Genomic DNA, 14450 nt, shown 5'->3' with positions numbered 1-14450 from the left:
ATGGAGATAGAAGAAACACTCAAGGTTGTTGGCTTCAAACACCAAGAACCCACAGAGGAGATGATGCCCTCCCTCCTGCTGAGGGGAGGGCAGTCTAGACTATACGGGTCTCCCTGTGCCAAAGCTTAGTTGACTCTTTCACTCAGCTCCTAGGTAGCCTGGGGTTGAATAGTCCATTTCAGTCAGGGGCAGGTTGGAGGCTGTGTGGCCAGGTGGTTGTGCTCAGTGCTCTGTGTCGCCATCATAGGTACAGATGCTGAGGATGCTGGGGATGATCTGCTGCTGTCCTATGTGAAAGAGTTCTGGTGGTTCCCCCACATGTGGAGCCACATGCAGCCCCACCTCTTCCACAACCAGTCTGTGCTGGCTGAGCAGATGGCCCTGAACAAGAAGTTCGCTGTCGTGAGTAAGATTCCCCGTGGGACAGAACCGGGGGGGAGGGGGGTGGGGGGACCAGGGCCTGGGCTGGGTGTCACTGGCCCTGCAGTGCTGTGCAGTAAAGTTTGATAGGTCTGTTTCTGTGCCAGAGACTGGGGTGAGCTGCCTTGATAGACATGGTCTCCCGGACACTTCAAGGGGCCAGTCCCATTCTATAGATCAGAAGCTGAAGGTCTTGGGGCCTGGGGGTACATGCCTGGAATCCCAGCGTTTGGGAGGCAGAGGCAGGAGGATCAGTTGTGACTAGCCCGGTCTACATGAGCCACTGTCTCAAAACAAAGCAACAGCAAAACCCTAAAACCCAAATAAAAGAAACTGAGGCCCAGGAGATCACCTCAGGACTCATGCTGAGGGCAGTTCATTTCCTGGACCCAGACTCCTACCTGCAGGGACGGTGGAACCTCTGGAGAGCTGGCAGAGGTACTTGAGAGAGATCAGAAGACCAGCTTGGACACACTGGCCAAGCAGAGGCAGGAGACAGCAGGAGTGTGAGTCCTCTGAGCTTGGTGCCAGGCATATAACCAGTAAGAGTCAGGAGACCCAAGTTCTAGGCTCATTTCTGCCAGCTGCCTCCTTTCCGCACCCCCACCTCAGTTTTCCCATCTGTACCAATGGGCTCAGACCATGTGCCCTGTCATGTTAGTCTTTTGTTTTTTTCTTGTGTTCAAAATTCTCATTCTGCCTGGGTCATCCTCTCCCCAGGAGCACGGCATTCCCACAGACATGGGGTATGCAGTGGCGCCCCACCACTCTGGTGTGTACCCTGTGCATGTGCAGCTATATGAGGCCTGGAAGCAGGTGTGGAGCATCCGTGTGACCAGCACAGAGGAGTACCCCCATCTGAAGCCCGCCCGCTACCGCCGTGGCTTCATCCACAATGGCATCATGGCAAGTGGCTGGGAGGGGTACGGTGGGCATTGTCATCATGGGGCTGCACACGATGCTAGGAGGCATGGCTGCGATTGGCTGGGTTTAAGGTTTGGGGCCAGTTTCTGCTGCTGTTCTGCCTTGAAGGCTTCTCCGAGTACCAGCCTGTAGCTTGTGTGTGTGTGTGTGTGTGTGGTGTGTGCATGCATGCATGTGCATGTGTGGAGGAGTGCAGGTGCCTGCAGAGGTATCAGATTCACCAGTGCTGGAGTTACAGGTGTTTGTGTGGTACGAGCAGCTAGGTTCTGATGTTGCCTGCAATGCTGTGTCAGAGGGTCAAAGACCCTTTCCACAAATGGTCCAAGTTTCTAGAAACTCCGCTGCTCCTTTTGGGCCTGTTTATTTTGTGTAGAGAATAGCAGCAAAGTGTAAAGCAAGGCCAGTGGTTCCTGGGGAACATTGCAGCATTGGGAAGAAGGATTCCTGGGAGTGCAGCTGTGTGGCCTCATAGGAGAGCATCTTTCAAGGAGGCCCCAGCCCTTTTCCTGAAGAAGCAGCCTTCCTTTCTTGACCATGGAGATAGCATGGCTCCTCTCCTCCTGCCCCAGGTCCTTCCTCGGCAGACCTGCGGCCTCTTCACACATACCATCTTCTACAATGAGTACCCTGGAGGCTCCAGTGAGCTGGACAAGATCATCAATGGCGGCGAGCTCTTCCTCACTGTGCTCCTCAATCCTGTGAGTGCTCTGCAGCCCAAGGCTGCTATGAGGAGGGGTGCTGACAGCCTGTCTGTCACATAAGAAGCTTCCCAGCTAGGGAAGAGTGGACAGGCTGGCATGGGGGCATGGAAACCGGAGGTCTGCTGTCCAGTTCTGGCACTGGCCTCCTCTGGTGTGTGACGCAGACAAAAGCATTGGTGTAACTCTTTTGTAATTGTGCACTTCTATACATAAATGTTAGCACTTTTTATTCCTGTTCCCTGTCTATTCTTTGTGTGTGTATACATGTGCACACACATATACACTCAAACCACAGGTATTTCACCTTTTGAGAGTCTCTTCTCTGATTCACAAGGTGGCACCAACTATCCTTACTCTAACAATATGAAATAAGCTCTGTGTGTGTGTGTGTGTGTGTTATCCTTAGCCTTGTGAACTGCATTTGCCCCAGAGTCTGTGTACACCCCTCCCTGATTTATGAAACAACACAAATAGCTCCTGCCCCAAGGCCTTTTCCTACTCTAGGCCTTTAATGTTATCAGTTAGACCTGGCTTTCCTTGGCTGAACCTAGCCCAAGGTCACAGTTTGTTGATAGTCCCAGTGTGCCTTGCCCTGGGTATCAGTTGCCAGTAGCAGGTGGGGGTAAGGGTGGCTTGGAAGCTGACCCAGCCCTACCTCCCTCTCCCTTCGCTGGAACAGATCAGCATCTTCATGACACACTTATCCAACTATGGAAACGACCGCCTAGGGCTGTACACCTTCAAGCACCTGGTGCGCTTCCTGCACTCTTGGACCAACCTGAGGTTGCAGACACTGCCCCCTGTGCAGCTGGCCCAGAAGTACTTCCAGATCTTCTCTGAGGAGAAGGACCCGCTTTGGCAGGTAGGCAGAACAGCAAGGTGCCTTGCTACCACATCTCGCCTTCTGTTGTCAGGCATGTGCTGCAGGCTTGGGCTCAAGGCTCTGCCGTTATGTTTCATACTTCCTCAGCAGTGTGGGCACACATAGGTGCAATGCATTACATATTCTGTATGCCCCCACCCATACTCTTAAACCTCTGTGGGCTTGCACACTCATACACAGCCGTGGCAAAGAGCCTTAAAGAGCTGTGGGTGCAACTTCTCTTTGTTGGCACCCAGTCACGCTTGTGTGCCACTTTTGTGTCAGCGCAGCAGAACCCAGAGAGTACTGTAAGCCTGCCATGTTTACTAAACATTTCCCAAGATGTTTGTCCCACTCTTCAGGGAAAGTTTGCTGAACCCTAGGTACAGGCATAGCTTGTACAGTTAAAGTCAACAAGTGCTTGCGAGTTCCTGTTAGTGATGAGCACATAGCCGGCCATTTGCCAGGCTTGATGGAATTATAATATTAACCAGAATGGTTCCTGTCTGTCACGGAGTGGTGCCTGGAGGTGAGGCTATGTCAAGAGCACAGGGTGGGTAAGAGCTATGTAACTTCTGGGTAATAACATGCAGGCCCCTAATCCCAGCACTTGGGAAGCAGAGTCAGGTGGGTCTCTGTGAGTTTGAGTCCAGCCTGGTTTATGTAGTGACTTCCAGGCCAACCATGGTTATATAATGAGACCCTGGTTTTTTAAAAAGCAAACAAATAAAAACATAAACCCACATATGGAGGGAGTTCACTCATGGGCCTTAGGCCTCCCTCACTTCCTTTCCATTGCTGTTTTAGGATCCCTGTGAGGACAAACGCCACAAAGATATCTGGTCTAAGGAGAAGACATGTGACCGATTTCCAAAGCTTCTCATCATTGGCCCCCAGAAAACAGGCAGGTCTCTTGACCCTTGACCCAGCTTACCCCGCTGTCTGTTATCTCAGCCATCTTACTTAACCATCTTACTTAGCCATCTTACTTAGATATTCTGTCTCCTCTTAGCAGAAATGGGAGCAACGTGGGGACAGATATGAATTGCCTGTCATTCTGGGGGTGGAAAGCAGAGGGGGATGTGGCATTTCTTTTGAGCCAGAGCCTTAGAGAACACCCTGGATGCCCTCTTCGGAATCTCTGAGATAAGCCAGGAAGGATGCCTAGATCACCTTCTCTCCAAATTTGAGTGGTGCCAGGCAAAAGTGGGTCAGTGCAAAGAGGACTGTGATCAATTAGTCATGTCTGTCAGAAAGAAGTGCTCAGCTCTGTAAGGACAGCTAGGTACTCCCCTTTCTGGACAAGAACAGAGGTTCAGAGAAGTTAAGAGACTTTGTGTAGCATAGTTGGGCAGCGATGGTTCCAGGTATTGAGACCTGACCTCTGTGACCCTGAAGCTTATCAACATCGTCAGATTCACAGCCTCTCTGCATGTGCTGGTTACACAGAGCACCCAGAGAGTGAGCAGAAGGTCTCTCAAAGAGGAGGAAGGGAATGTGACAGGGAGGCACCAGCAGGAAGGGATAGTGCACCTAGGTTTCTTGGCTTCTAGAGAGTTTTATGTTGGCCAGCATTTGAAAGCTGAGGCAGGAAGAGCCTGGAGTCTCAAGTAGCCTGAGTGAAACAGGACTCTGTCAAAAAGCAAAAGCAAGCAAACAAAACAGCAATAAAGAGCAGCAGAGGAGCGTCCTGTGAGTGGTGGTGAGATGGGCAGTGCTTCCTTGGCCCTGGGCCATTCAGGTTCCCGTGTGTACAGAGGCCCAGAGTTAGACCCGCAGGAAGCACCTAGTTCTGAGCTTGAGGAGCCAGCAGTTAACTGGGCTTGGAGTGCAGTGGTGAGAAAGACTGAAGAAAAATCCTTGTTTAGTGGTGGAGAAGGCTATGAGATATTAACAGTGTCAGAAGGACTATAGGACATAACCGTTTGTAGACCTCACCGTCTCTGCGTTTAGTGCACCCTTTATTATTCTCATGAGGGAACTAAGACTCCAGAAGGGAGGGGATTTTCCTAGGTCCTCTCACTGAATAGGGAAGATAGGCCCAGAATGTACTCTTGTTGTTGGGGGCCTGGGCTGAGGTCTCAGCTGCCCCCGCCGCCCTCCCTCCATAGGCACCACGGCCCTCTACCTGTTCCTGGGCATGCACCCAGACCTCAGCAGCAACTACCCCAGCTCCGAGACCTTTGAGGAGATCCAGTTTTTTAACGGCCACAACTATCACAAAGGCATTGACTGGTAAGTGGACTACTGTCTCCAGCAGGCCAGGAAAGGCCATGATGGAGCCAGCTAGAGTGGCTAATGTGACCACAGCAGGAAGCAGCTGGGGCTTGCTTACACGCAGCTGAAATTTCTATAAACAGGGACAAGGCACAGTGACCATTGAGTCATGGTGCAATGGTGTTTGTTGTGGCAAACAGGACACTGGATGAGGAAGCCCTTTGGCCAGGGTCAGAGCTAGCTAGATCGAGGTCCACCCCTTCCTGACTGCCATGGTGACAGCAGGGTAAAAATCCAAGTGTTCTGATTGCCCATTTCTGTGTGGCCACCTGTAGGAGAAGAGTTCTTGTGGGTTTCTAGGAGTCTCTGGGTGTGTGTGGGGGAGGCAGTAGGCTCCCACCTGCTTCCTACCAGAGCTTTCCCAAGAAGGCACTGTATTAGGGATTAGCATGGGCTGGTGTTGCCCATTTGTTTTCCTATTTGTGTGTCCTTGTCCTTGCCTTTCTAAGCCTTGTGTGCCATTATGCATTATTGATTAATGGGTTCCCTGGGTGCAGAGATTATGGGCTCCTCTGTTTGCCTTCTGCTATTTTTTTCCACATTGTTTTCTTTCATTTGCCATATATCATATGTCCATGTTTATCCATCCTTCAGTCTATATTTTTAACAAGTGTATCCTCTTAGCTAGAGCCCCTTGTGGCCAGATGCATCTCTGCCAGCCAGCATGTTTAGGATTTTAGAAGGAAATGTGGGTGAGCTGACCTTGTGGCAGTACACTCCTATTCTGTCTGGCTACAGAGTGCACAGATGCACGCTTCAATGTGGATAGCGGGCAACCCATGGGGATACCTCTGCCAGGAAGGTTAAGGGGCTGAGTACTGTTGCCGGATACTCCAAGCTTAGGAAATGAGTCTTCTGTTTTCTGAGCTTTTCTTGGGGTCAGGTATTACAAAGAAGGTTGGTCTAAAATGAGGGCGGTCCTATTCCTATGACCTTGGTTTTATAGGTAGGTCTGGGGTAGGGCATTAAGGTCTGATAGGTCCTAGGGGGTTCCATTAAAGGTCCTTGGGACCACTGAAGAAATATGTGCTTCTTAGTTGGGTGCACTTTGTTTCCTTTTTGGCATCTCCTAGAGGGTCTGTTCTGTTTGGGTTGGAGGAGGGCATCAGGTGGAAAGCTGTGCTCATCCATGGCAGTCTACAGAGAGGGGTAAGAGTGGCAGAAGGTGACTGGAAAATACAATCCCGTCTGGAATTGGCAGAGGGCATCCCTCTTCCTGGAGGTGTCCTTCCTGGGTGGGAGTCACTCAGCCTAGCTTGTCCTAAGACAGAAGTCAGGGTCAACAGGTTGTCTGTGGAGATGCAGAGTCCCCTCTCCAGGTCCCACAACCCACATCACACCCTTAACAATCTCTCTAGATTTTTGATTCTCTAGGGCCCACGGAAAAGAAATGAATTTGGAATAGGAGACTGCCAAGTGGCAGTCTCTCCCGAAATCCCCATCAGAGGCAAGCCCTTGCTCCCCGGGGCAGTGCACCTTGCTTGAGTTTTGAGGGAATTCTACCTCTGTCGACCCTCACCCTGTCACACTGTATTCCTGGGGCCTCTGGCTTATGAGATTTGGCCTTGAGCCCTGCCTCTGGGCTTCCTGCAGGTACATGGAGTTCTTTCCTATCCCCTCCAACACCACCTCTGACTTCTACTTTGAGAAAAGTGCCAACTACTTTGATTCAGAAGTGGCACCACGGCGGGCAGCTGCCCTGTTGCCCAAAGCCAAGATCCTCACCATCCTCATCAATCCAGCTGACCGGGCTTACTCCTGGTACCAGGTGAGTAGGCTGGGCTGCGTCCCCCGTCGGGGGTGGGCGCTGTATATTTGCTCAAGCAACACTGAACAAGCACCATCGTCTGGTGTATGGTGGGTGAGAATAGTCTTCCTCTGTGGTGCTCCTGGCTTGGTGATGGTGACAGGCAGAACTGATGTTGAGTGTCAGCCACCAACACTGATGTTGCTACTTGCTGGTTAGCTAGTCCCTGAAGTGGCAAGAGTCTCAGAGACTGTGTCAATGAAGAGGATTTGGGAAGCTGGTATAGTACATCTCCTACTGCTCAAAGATGTGGGATGGGGGCTCGGGGTTTCATGACTCCCTGAGGGTCAAGCAATGAGAGGCAGAACCAGGACATCAGCCTAGGCCACCCACTTGCTCTTGCCCCACCTTTGAGATGCCCCCATCTTCTTCCCTTGCCTGCAGCACCAGCGAGCCCATGATGACCCGGTGGCCCTAAAGTACACCTTCCACGAGGTGATCACAGCTGGCGCTGATGCCTCCTCAAAGCTGCGTGCTCTCCAGAACCGTTGCTTGGTCCCTGGCTGGTATGCAACGCATATTGAACGCTGGCTCAGCGCCTTTCATGCCAACCAGGTAGTTACCTGCCTTGTCTCTTAGAGAAAGAAGTGGCTTTAGTTTAAAGGGACCTGGAAAGCTAGGGGAGGGGGAGGGTTGGTGGGGGAATAGAAAGGAGGAGGGGCCAGGGTGTAGTGGTGGAGAGGAAGCCCGAATGGAGGGTTAGCAGGGTTGGATCACAGGATGCCTTCTAGAGAAGCCTTGAAGCCTGGAGCAGAACAGTATGAGCTGCAGGCTCTGCAGAAGGCTGCAGTAGGGACACTGCAGGGGTGTGAGGAGCAGGGACAGCTTTGCTGATTGCATAAATTCTGGGAGAGAGTAAGACGGGAGCTGGCAGCGAGCAAGGAGTTGAGTAGGGGATGAGGAGTAGGTGGTGGACTTTGGATGCTCAGGGCCCCGTGTCTGCAGCCAGGCTTTTCTTGCTGCCGTGGGCACGGGCAGTTTGCCACCGGGATGAAAGCCAATCCAGACAGCTCTTTTCTCTTTCCTTTTCTCCAGATCCTGGTCTTGGATGGCAAACTGCTGCGTACAGAACCTGCCAAAGTGATGGACACAGTGCAGAAGTTCCTTGGGGTGACCAGCACTGTTGACTACCACAAAACCTTGGCGTAAGTGTTGCCTTGGCCTTCGCATGAGGCAGTTTCCCTAGCCCAGAATCCTGACCAAGAAAACAAAGGCTTGAGTGGCTGGGAGAGACAGACCTAGGGTTGATTCAAGTTAGTAAGAAAACACGCAACTCTTCCCTGATGGTGACTCTAGCAGAAAAGTAAGTGTTAGGATTGCTTAAGTCATGTCAGTAAAGCTTCGGCCTTAGGAGAAGGGAGTGGCGGACCTCTTCTGCTCAGCCATCCTCCAAGCATTCTCTTTAGTGCAGTCTGGACTCTTTTGTTGAAGTAGCTCCCCAGTGTCAGGCTGGGCTGCCCGGGCCTGGGTCTGGGGAGGCTGCCTTCCAGTTCTGTGTCACACACAGGCAGTATATTCCATCCAAGGAGGGGGTCCCAAGAGAATAAAATTCCCTTCATTGGCTGCTTTCCTAGGAGTATTCCCTCCTCACTGTCAGGGGTCTTGGAGACGGAACAGAAGGAAACTACAATACCCCTGAGTGTAGGCTGCTTTGTCACTGATATTTGGTTAGGACCAAATAGGACAAATCACTGAGTTCTGTGACCTTTGACAAGTCCTCTGGGTTTTGGAGCCTGCAACTTGTCATTCTGGAGGTGGGGAAAGGAGGATAACCCCTGCTTCCTAAGATGGCTGGCATGGGGGCTGGAGAGATGGCTCAGAGGTTAAGAGCACTGTCTACTCTTCCAAAGGTCCTGAGTTCAATCCCAGCAACCACATGGTGGCTCACAACCATCTATAATGAGAGCTGACAGGCATGCATACATGCAGGCAGAGCACTGTATACTTAATAATAAATAAATCTTAACAACAACAACAAAAAAAGATGGATTTGTGGTACTCTGGGCTCTATGTGTGGCTGCTACCATCTTAAAATTTGGGGGTTAAAGGAGGCTTGGGTTCAACACAAAGCAAAAACCAACCCCCACTCTTTATCAAATTAGAGACTGCTTAGATGTGGGACTAGAAAGAGTCCACAGGGATTATAGGAGGAGCTGGGGCTGCTCAGTTTGGACCAGAGTGACTTAGAACGTGGAGGTGGGGCTCTGGGAGAGAGGTAGTGTGCCAAGGCAACACTTGAGCTACAGATGGCAAGTGTCAGCCATCGTGTTCACACAGTGTGAGTAAAGGAGACTCCCCACTTCTTGGGCAAGGACATGGGCTTGAGGAGCAAGGCTGGACCACTCACTCTCAGGCTTCCAACCTCTTCAGGTTTGACCCAAAGAAAGGATTTTGGTGCCAACTGCTTGAAGGAGGAAAAACCAAGTGTCTGGGCAAAAGCAAGGGACGGAAATATCCAGAGATGGACTTGGATGTAAGTGGAGACTATAGTCCCATACTAATGGGCTGAGTAGGAGGGGTCCCTCTTGGGGGAGGCCTTGAGTATGGCAGTAGCCTTGGGGCCTCTTGCACAGTAGCCATTCTCTGGAGAAGGAAATAGGGGTTGGGCCCTGGCAGTCAGCATTGCTTCTAGCAAGAGTGGCACTGTGTGTTCCACGAGTAATGCAGGCGCTGTGCATGGCCTTCACACACTCGGAAGCAGTCCAAGGCAGGAGTGCTCACACATGCACTGGGCATTTTGAGCAAGGGCTGTGTTAAGGGCTAGAGGGGCAGTTGGGGACCATGCCCCAGGATTTAAACCTGTGGAAGGCAGAGACAGGACAGGCCTGTAGAGGAGAACATCGCAAGAAAGCACATTGAGATAAGGTTACAGATTGCATCTTGTTTTATGTTCTTCCTTTTTGCCTGGAGTTTTTTTGGGGTGGGGGTGGGGTGTTTCGAGACAAGGTCTCTCTGTGTTAGCTTAGCCTTGGCTGTCCTGGACTTGCCTGGAGTTTTGATGAATGCTTTCTTCTCGCTCACGGTTTTTGACCTTGGGTATTGCGTTTTGGAGCTCCTTCTACATGAACATTTTCTCTGGAAGCTTCTTTTTAGGAGAGAATTGGGATAAAGCAGAGTGTGGTGTTATAGAGGGGGTCATGTGTTGGCATGTCACCCCTGACCTGCGCTTTCTTCCCGCTGCAGTCCCGAGCCTTCTTGAAGGATTACTACCGGGACCACAACATTGAGCTCTCTAAGCTGCTGTATAAGATGGGCCAGACACTGCCCACCTGGCTGCGGGAGGACCTCCAGAACACCAGGTAGCCTCGGCCACCACAGCCAGACAGAACGCTTGTGTTAGCAGGGATGTCCTGCCTCACACTGAGCCAGACTGACCTGCCAAGAAGGGTGCTGGGCCCGGCCAGCCAAAAGCAACGAGCAATACTCTGCTAAGGCCCATTGGGGCCGGAAGCCCAGGCAGGTCTGCAAACGCCTCAGCATCCACTGCTGGATGTGTGGCCTGTGGGACCTCTCTGGTACCGGAGGTCCATTCCGTTCGTTTGCAGCCCCCCTGCCTGGGGGAGACCACTTCCTGTTGGTGGAAGGTCATTTCCTGGTAGGAGGAGTCCTGGAGACTCCCTCCTGTCCCTCACTGTGTTCTACCACTCCTGCCCTTTCCTTTGTCACATCATACCCTGTTCCAGCAGGGTGTCCCCTCAGTATTAGGTGCCATATTTCCCTGTCCTCCAGACAGTAAAGGAGAAGAGCGCAGCTGGGCCTTTCGCCCAACTAGGTAGGAAGACCGGGCATGTCCCTGAGGGTTTTGAGCCAGGCTCTGCCGGGCTTTCGCTAGGCACCCAGATGCACTCATTGGATTGGATGTGAGGGTGGCCATCTTGAGAGGACATATGGCCTCTGTATTTGGGTTATTACTATCACATCTCATCTCCCCTTTGTGGGAAAGACTCTGCTCCCTATCATGTCCACCTAGCACTCATGGTCTCCTGTAGGCCCTGGGCCACTGCCATGCCACTGGGCCCAGAGACGTGGGCCTTGGCCCTGTCCTGTTCACCTGGATGTGACACGTGGTGTTTCCTGTGGTAAAGGCTGAAGCGAGTCAGGAGTCTGCCAGTGTCCTTGCTCCCATGTACATATCTCGTTTCACAGCCACCGTTCGGCCCAGTGGACACGACAGAGGCAGCAAGCAGTGCTGTCCACTGCTCTGCCCAGCAACCTGTGGCCGAGGGTCCCCAGAGACCCCCTTAACCTCCCAAATACTAAGACGCTAAAGTATTTTAATATTATGTGTTTTTTTTTTCTTGGTGCCAGAGTTTATACCCTGGGTGCTGGGGTCGCACTGTGTTTTATATATATATATATAATGTGTATATATATATTATATTTTTTTTGGTTGGGTTTGTTTTTAATTCAGTCGTACACAATGGTGGCAAGCCCTGGCCTCAAAGGATTGTCGTATCTTAATGCTAGAGAATGAGGTGGAGGGAAGGGGAGGGTGCTCGTAAGAGCCCAGGCCTCAGGGAGACCGCGTGAAGGGCCCTGCTTCCCTCTCCTGCCGAGGGAACAGAGACGGGAAGATGAAAAGGAAGACCAGCTCTCCTCACGAAGTCTGGCTTTACAAAGACTGGGGTATTTGGGTCACGGGGAAAAGCTGGCCTGTGGTGGGAGACCTGGGGCCGAGAGCTGGCCTCCCCCTCCCCCCGTCACATGGTGCTAGGTTGGGGGCTGCCTGGGAGTGGGATGCCCACAGGGACCCACAGAATTGTCTCCAGTCCCTGCAGACACAGGGTCTCTGGCTGTCTTCTGTTTGGGTTCTGTTCCTTTCCCCCTTTTAACAATGTGAAGTGACTGAGGTTGGGTGTCCTTTCCCTATTCCCCACCACCACCAACTGCCATTTCAATGTCTGCCAATCATTCAGGACATTTCTGTCGTCCTAGGCTTGGAAGGGTCCCAAGATGGGCACAAAGTGGGTCCAGGAATGGGAGTTGGCCTTGGTCAGTGTCGCAGAGCTGCTGGAAGCAGTGCCGAGAGCTAAATTCAGGTCCCTGATTCTGAGCTCACGGCTCTTCCAGGACCACACTGCCTCTGAGCCCACCCCGGGACCCTAGTGTGTTCCAGGTTCCTGTCTTTCCCTCAGTCACACAGCTGTGGTCATTCCAGGACATGGGGACAAACCACTCTTTCCCAGCCAGGTGCCTTTAAGCCCCTCCCTTCCAAGACCTGTCCTTACTCTTTCTTCTCTGTTCTCTTGCTTCTGGAGTCCATCCTCCCTTGCAGTCAGGGCAGTCTCCATTCTGAGCTAGTCTCTCCTGGAGCTCTCCACTGTGGGGGAGAGTGTCGGATGCTCAGGGGATCTGCGTGCATATCTTGGTGTGCAGAGAGAGAGCCATGTCACATCATGTTTCTATTGGGGCCTTGGAGCTTGTGAGCCCTGGTTATTACACAGAATATGGGGTGTGCTCAAATGCCCTAGCAGTGAGCTGGAGCCAGACTCAGAGTTGGGTCAGAGTGCGTGCCCTCAGCCTCATTTCCCACCTGTCAGTGAGGATGCCTCCTGTATGTGGTGTGAGACCTTGTGAGAGGTGAGTTAGGGTGGCCCCCATCTAGCATGCGGTTCCATCCGTCTCTGCCTCAGGCAGAAACAGGCAGGTTTGAGACCCTGGAGACTGCCCCTGCCATCTGTTCCAAGCCTGGGGGTTGTTGCTGCCGTGCTCCTCTAACTTCTGGACCCAGAGCTGCCACACCTTGCAGATACTGAGTCTTGTGAAGTAGATAAGTCTTAGGATCGCTCCACTGGAATGTCCACTGATTGACTGGAAGCATTTGGAGAAACACACACAAAAAGTTTGAGGGAAATCACTTCAGTTCTTCAGGCCCACCCCCTGTCTCTTCTGCAGTCTCTGCCGACAGCCTTTGCCTTACGGGTGCAGATCCCCTGCTGCTGCCTCAGTCATTCCAGGCCCCATGGCTTTCTAGGGGGCAGGCCTCCAAGAGCATGGAGGATGAGCACGGGGTTCAAACGGACCTTCTCAAACCTGATGTGTGAGCAGTGGGTGCTTCCGAGTCTGCTCATTTCCAGAGGAGGGAAACTGCTGGCCGGTTCCACCTAGAGCCCCACAGGTGTGTCAGTGGGAAGGGCAAGCTCAGACTGGCTCGCCGCTGGGCTGTGGCTGCCGGCCACCCTCCACCCAGAGTTTATTTGCTGGGTTGTCTTCTCTCTCTCTCTCCATGTACGTATGTTTTAAAAGTAAGTTGCAGATACCGTGGGACAGTTTATCCGCAGTGTTGCCCTAAGAGGTAGGGCCTTCTGCCAGACCAGCCAGTGCCACAGCCAAGACGGTAGTCTGCTCCCACTGATAGCTGCTGTCTAGTCTGCACCCACCTTGTCCCCTCCCCCTCAGTACACCTGGTTTTAGTATTGGATCCAGTCAAGGCAAGAACATTGTATTTTATTTAAAAATTTCTTCGAATACTAAAAAGTTTTCCTCTGCCCATCTGATTTAAAAGAAAAAGAAGTTTTGCTTTTTGTTTGTTTGAGACAAGGTCTCGTTACATAGCCCTGGCTAGCCTAAAATTTGCTATGTAGACTAGGCTAGCCCTGGAACTCATAGAGATCCACTTGACTCTCAAGAGCTGAGACTAAATGTGTGCACTTAGAAGGCCCAGTCCGAAATGGCATCTTGTTTGTTTTTTGAGACGTGGTCTCACCATGTAACTCTGGCTGTCCTAAAAATTGCTATGTGAACCAGGCTGGCTTTGAACTCAGAGATTCACCTGCCTCTGCCTCCCAAGTTCTGGGATTAAAGGTGTGTGCCACCGTTCCTATCCCCCAAATTGTATTATTTTTAGGGCCAGAGGGTGTGTCGTCATGGAGAAGCCCCACATTCCAGATCTTTAGCCCACATGCCTTCAAGGGCAGTTTTGCTTTCTGTGCTGATGGAGCCTTTCCCTCCTGCCAAAGGTGTGGCTCCTTCCACTACCACCTCCCTGAAGAGGCAGCATCACATTGGGTAGGGGCCGAGGGCACTGTGGAGTGGGATGGCCTGCTGGGCTGCCCCAGGGAGGCCAGTCTGGGCACTGAGTGTATACAGCTTGGAGCGGGGCTGCCCCAGGGAGGCCAGTCTGGGCACTGAGTGTATACAGCTTGGAGCGGGGCTGCCCCAGGGAGGCCAGTCTGGGCACTGAGTGTATACAGCTTGGAGCGGGGCTGCCCCAGGGAGGCTAGTCTGGGCACTGAGTGTATACAGCTTGGAGCGGGGCTGCCCCAGGGAGGCCAGTCTGGGCACTGAGTGTATACAGCTTGGAGCGGGGCTGCCCCAGGGAGGTTAGTCTGGGCACTGAGTGTATACAGCTTGGAGCGGGGCTGCCCCAGGGAGGCTAGTCTGGGCACTGAGTGTATACAGCTTGGAGCGGGGCTGCTCCATGCCAGACACAGCATCCATCTTTGTCCATCTCTATCCT

General features: G+C 52.3%; 1 protein-coding gene across 2 annotated transcripts in view; it reads left to right on the top strand.

The window, feature by feature from the left end:
• Nucleotides 1–11536, top strand: part of Ndst1 (N-deacetylase and N-sulfotransferase 1) — a 34522-nt gene extending 22986 nt beyond the window's left edge. Inside the window, exons 5-15 of one of the 2 annotated variants that reach the window (XM_051163342.1) lie at nt 248–402; nt 1141–1326; nt 1914–2042; nt 2725–2907; nt 3715–3811; nt 5019–5142; nt 6778–6952; nt 7376–7546; nt 8027–8136; nt 9362–9464; nt 10175–11536. In XM_051163342.1, the coding sequence (XP_051019299.1) occupies nt 248–402; nt 1141–1326; nt 1914–2042; nt 2725–2907; nt 3715–3811; nt 5019–5142; nt 6778–6952; nt 7376–7546; nt 8027–8136; nt 9362–9464; nt 10175–10294 (1553 nt within the window). In that variant the 3' untranslated portion in view covers nt 10295–11536. Of the gene's footprint in view, nt 1–247; nt 407–1140; nt 1327–1913; nt 2043–2724; nt 2908–3714; nt 3812–5018; nt 5143–6777; nt 6953–7375; nt 7547–8026; nt 8137–9361; nt 9465–10174 lie in introns of those variants that run through there. The other variant, XM_051163343.1, reaches the window with a different exon arrangement.
• The last annotated feature ends 2914 nt before the right edge of the window (nt 11537–14450 follow it).

Source organism: Acomys russatus, chromosome 20, assembly GCF_903995435.1.
Source record: "Acomys russatus chromosome 20, mAcoRus1.1, whole genome shotgun sequence".
NCBI lineage: Eukaryota > Metazoa > Chordata > Mammalia > Rodentia > Muridae > Acomys > Acomys russatus.
This window is presented reverse-complemented; position numbering and strand designations above follow the sequence as displayed.